The 4,337-nt window shown below is 42.3% G+C and overlaps 1 protein-coding gene across 1 annotated transcript; it reads right to left on the bottom strand.

The window, feature by feature from the left end:
- Positions 1-573: 573 nt before the first annotated feature.
- Positions 574-3,083, bottom strand: PRND (prion like protein doppel). The gene is made up of 2 exons (XM_061125767.1): positions 2,998-3,083; positions 574-1,276 (listed from the first exon to the last, which is right to left on the bottom strand). The coding sequence occupies exon 2, from the start codon at positions 1,263-1,265 to the stop codon at positions 729-731; it is 537 nt and encodes a 178-aa protein (XP_060981750.1). The 5' UTR covers positions 1,266-1,276; positions 2,998-3,083; the 3' UTR covers positions 574-728.
- Between the last annotated feature and the right edge of the window lie 1,254 nt (positions 3,084-4,337).

The following is a 4,337-nucleotide window of genomic DNA, read 5'->3' as shown; positions in this document are numbered from 1 at the left end:
TTGTGAAAAAACATCTTTATGCCATAGATCTAGATTACTCCAGGAATCAAGTTGGTAATACTTCCTTACTAGGCAATATGGACATTTGTCTAGATTTTATTTATATTTTAGTTTAATTCCTTTATTATATCTTACTTTAATTAAACTAATTAATTAAGTTAAATGTAATAAGTTTTCAAAAACATGGCCATCAGCATCTGTCATTTTGTATTTCCAAAAGCAGAACTGTACAGAGCAGGAAATCTGGGTTAGATAAGCCAGGGTTGGATTATGGCCGACAGTTTCTAACTACTTCACTATTTTACTTCTTGGAGCCTCGATTTTCTTATCTATACCAAGAGAATAACACCTATTACACTTACCTCTGAGAGTTGTTGGGAAGCATTATGAAGTGCTTGGTATGGTCCCTGGCATATTCTTTTATATGCTTACCAAACATTTATTGCATAATATGGTGGGCCAGATGCTACACCAGAGTTGAGAATGCAATGATGAACAAGCCAACTTTAGGTAGAGCCTGGAGAGGATTGATACTCATACATTTAACAAATATAATCAAGCACCTGAGTGAATACTTGGGAGTACTATTTAAAGCGCTGAAGAAACAATCACTGCTCTTTGGTACCTTCAGAACACATGGGGTTTGGGATTAGAGGAGAAGAACTGGAATAACTTGCTTATGGTTTGCTTGCCTATTGATCTCTGTGGCTGCCAACCTGCCTGCAAGCTTATTTCACAATAAACCAAATGAAAACCAGCAAGCAGAGCATCATGGGCTGGTCCAGAGTGACCCGAAGTCCTGCTCCCCTTTCCAACCAAAAGTCACAGTGCTTGATGGAGCAGAGCTCCCTGATCAGCTGCCACAGGACCCGCTGGTAAAGCTTGTTGTCTTGTTTCTCACGGGACAGTTCCTCTTGATTTGCCGCCTGGGTGGCATTAATGCAGCTGGTGACAAATTTTTCCTTGGTGACATTGGCCTCGGAGCAGCCGTTGTAATGGATACCATCAGGAAACTGCCAATAGTTGGCCTCATAGTACCTATTGCCCTCCACTCCGAAGTTGATATCCAGCTTTCGGCCTTGCTTGATGAACGCCCCTGGACGGATTTCTGCAGTGTGGGCCTCGGTGACCTGGGAGGTACTTGGTAAGGCCTTCCGGTTCCACTTGATTCTGTGCTTTATGCCTCTTGCCTTGACTGAGGAGAGTTGGCTAAAGAGCAGGACACAGACAATGGCCAACCAGCATCCACCCAGATGTTTCCTCATTGTGTCAAAATCTGCAACAGAAAAGGTTGGAGCAGTTAACTTCCCCAGTTGGAGTTCTGAGTCTCCCATGTCCCCTCCTGTGTGTAGGAGATTCTTTGACAGGAAAGTCATTCTTGCACCCTTTACATTTTTCCTGAAACATAACTGTTTTCCCAGGCTTGGTCTGCATAGGGTTAAGTCAAACTCAAGTTTCTTGCTCTGGCCTGGAATTACACCATTCAGGATGGTGATCTTGGTTTTATCAGACAGATCAGAAGTTGCAAGAGGCGATTTGATTATTCATGGATATCTTTTCTAATCACATCCTGGGGAGAGTGGGGTCCCACCCTCCTCCCTCAACCAGCTTCTTATTGCATGTACCACACCAGCTGCTGACATTGCCTAACTTAATTCTCACATGGGGTAGGTATGTTATTATCTTCACTTTATAAAAGTTGTATTGGGTTTCAGAAGTTAAGTAATTTGCCTGAGGCCACACAACAGCAGGGAATGGGGGGCAGATTTGAATCCAGCTCTGTGATGCTTTTCCCAGGAACCCAAGGGCCATGTCCCATTACCCTTTTGAGCTGCTGAAGGGGATGGTGCTTTTGATTCACTGGGTGTGAGGTTAAGTGAATAGCAGCTCTGATGGCCCCTCAGTTAAGTGAACAGCAGAGCCTGTGAAGAATTTCAGAGGAAATGAAATAAGAGGGCTTGGGAAAGCACCAAGAGCCAGGCTGGCCCCAGGATATCTGAAAGACTGCCGATGACCTCAGGAAATATCCCTCCCCCTTAAAACCCCCAGTCTGGTAGTTAGTCACAACTGGTTCCTGAAACTACAATAGCTATTGTGGAACTCCATCTCTTTGGGTCAAATATTCAGGGCATTCAGCACCTGGACCTTTGTCCATGTGGATTAGGAATACACAGAGAGTTACAATGAAAGAGCCTGCTTAGACCATCTTCTAGAAGATTTCCTGAGTTCACCAGTGCCAGAGCTGAAAGAGGTTGAAAAGTTTATCTTGCTTAGGCCCTAATATACCCTCCCTGCAGTATTCCTTAAAATGATTAGTACTTCTTTGTTCAAAATGTTCAACTCTAGTGTGACACATGTTCTTATGCAGAAAAATAGGCAAAATGCAACCTAACTGCATGCACATCCAGGCTTCTCTCAACTCCTGCAAAGAGGCCTCTGCTGACCTCTCTTTATATGCAGACATCACCTAGTCACTGTCCCAGGGTGGGCATGAGTGTGCCAGACAGCAGCCTGAGCACCCAGCCTTCCAGCATCCCACTCATCATTGCCCACCAATCACAATGATCTCAGACAAGCTTTCTCCAAAGAGATCCAAGTGTGAAGAAAACATTCATTAATCTTCTAAACCTATTTCATCAGCCCATACCCCTTGGTAGGAGAAGACTTAAATAAGAATAATAGCATAAATTATGTGTGCATCAAATTAAAAAATAAAAGCATAGAGACCTTGAGAAATAAATTAGTCTTCAGAGGCAAGGGCTTAAAAACAAAAGAAAATCCTAACTAGCCAACCCTTAAGCTAGCATTTTATTATAGCACCAAAACATAGACAGGAACCCCAGTGATGTTTGAATCTTCTCTCAAGTGTCTCCAGACTTGGGACTCATCCCAGGAGGTGAGAGCCAAGAAATCACTGCATGGTGTGTAGTGGTATTAAAAATGAATAGCCCTGGCCACAGAAATGGTTATCACACATAAACTCTGCTCCCCACATACCTTAGGATCTCTCTGATGCACCTCTGGAGCCACGGGCACACTGTCCTCTTGTGCACCTTCTGCACATACTCCTGGACCTGCCTAGCTATGTAGGAGCTGAAGGGGGAGGTGCATTCCTGCTGCTTACCAAATATGGGAGCCCTTCCCTCCTGGCAGGACCAATCAGGGGTTCCCAAGTACTTCTTTGCCTTGAAACGGATGGACCCTTTCATTACTCTTTACTAATAAACACCAATAAACACCATGTGAAGAACTTGGTGAAGTTCAGAAAGACTTGAGAGGTAGCTTTTATTTATCTTATTTATTAAAAATATTTTAAACTTACTATTTCTGTTTGATTAAGGAGGATATAAATGAACAGCTAGATGAAGAGGTACACAGGGCATATCTGGAAGGTTTCCAAGCACAAGAGTTCCTGTGGAGTGTGGGGTACATCATTCTTCCTGAATGTGAATTCACCAACCTGGAAGCTCTTTGAAACCCATGCCAGAATCTGGTGGCAAACCAAATATTATAATGAAAGATGTTCCTCTCACCCCTATCACTCAGGTAGTTACAGGGTTTTAGAAGCTCTGTGCCAGGAACTGGGGATGAAGATCAAATATTTTGATATTTTGATATCTGTCAAAATGTCACAGCTGTACAGATAAGTGGCTGTATCTGTTCAAGGAGTCTGGTTAGGGCTATTTTAAGACTGATATTTGGAGAGGTGACTTTTAGATTGAAAAGAAAAAATGTTAGAAGGAAAATGCTTTTCCTTCAATATTTATAAGAAGGTATTTTATTTATTTAATTTTTAATTTTATTTATTTTATTTTTTAACACCAAAATCATTTTGTATTGGGGTATTCGTTGTGTTATTAACATATGTTCTGTAATTATTAGTTATGTTATTAACAATGTTCTGTAACTTTGAGCAGAGTTCCATGTGCTATACAATAGGCCTTTGTTGTTTATCTATTTTAAATATAACAGTGTGTACATGACCTTCCCGAAGTCCCTAACTATCCCTTCCCCCCAGCAACCATAAGTTTCTAAGTCTGTGAGTCTATAAGAGGGCGCTTTAAACAAGCCTTGTTGGTTATGCATACTGTCCTTCACCTAAAAACCAGTTTCAGAAGCCAAGGGGCCTTTGCTAGGCAGCCTCTGTGGGAAGGATCAGTTTGGGAAGTGGGAGATAAATCCACTGAACCTCACGACCCACAGCCTGAACCTCCAGGGAATGAGGGAGCTTCTCAGAGTAGCTTCCTTGGAAAGCAGGGCTAATGTTGGATGGAAGACAAATGAGAGCACTTGCCAGAACTTTGGGTTGCTAGGAATGGTTAAACCAGTGAAATATT

This window comes from Dama dama, chromosome 23, assembly GCF_033118175.1.
Source record: "Dama dama isolate Ldn47 chromosome 23, ASM3311817v1, whole genome shotgun sequence".
Lineage (NCBI taxonomy): Eukaryota > Metazoa > Chordata > Mammalia > Artiodactyla > Cervidae > Dama > Dama dama.
The sequence above is the reverse complement of the archived record's forward strand: the minus strand, read 5'-3'. Positions and strand labels throughout refer to the sequence as shown.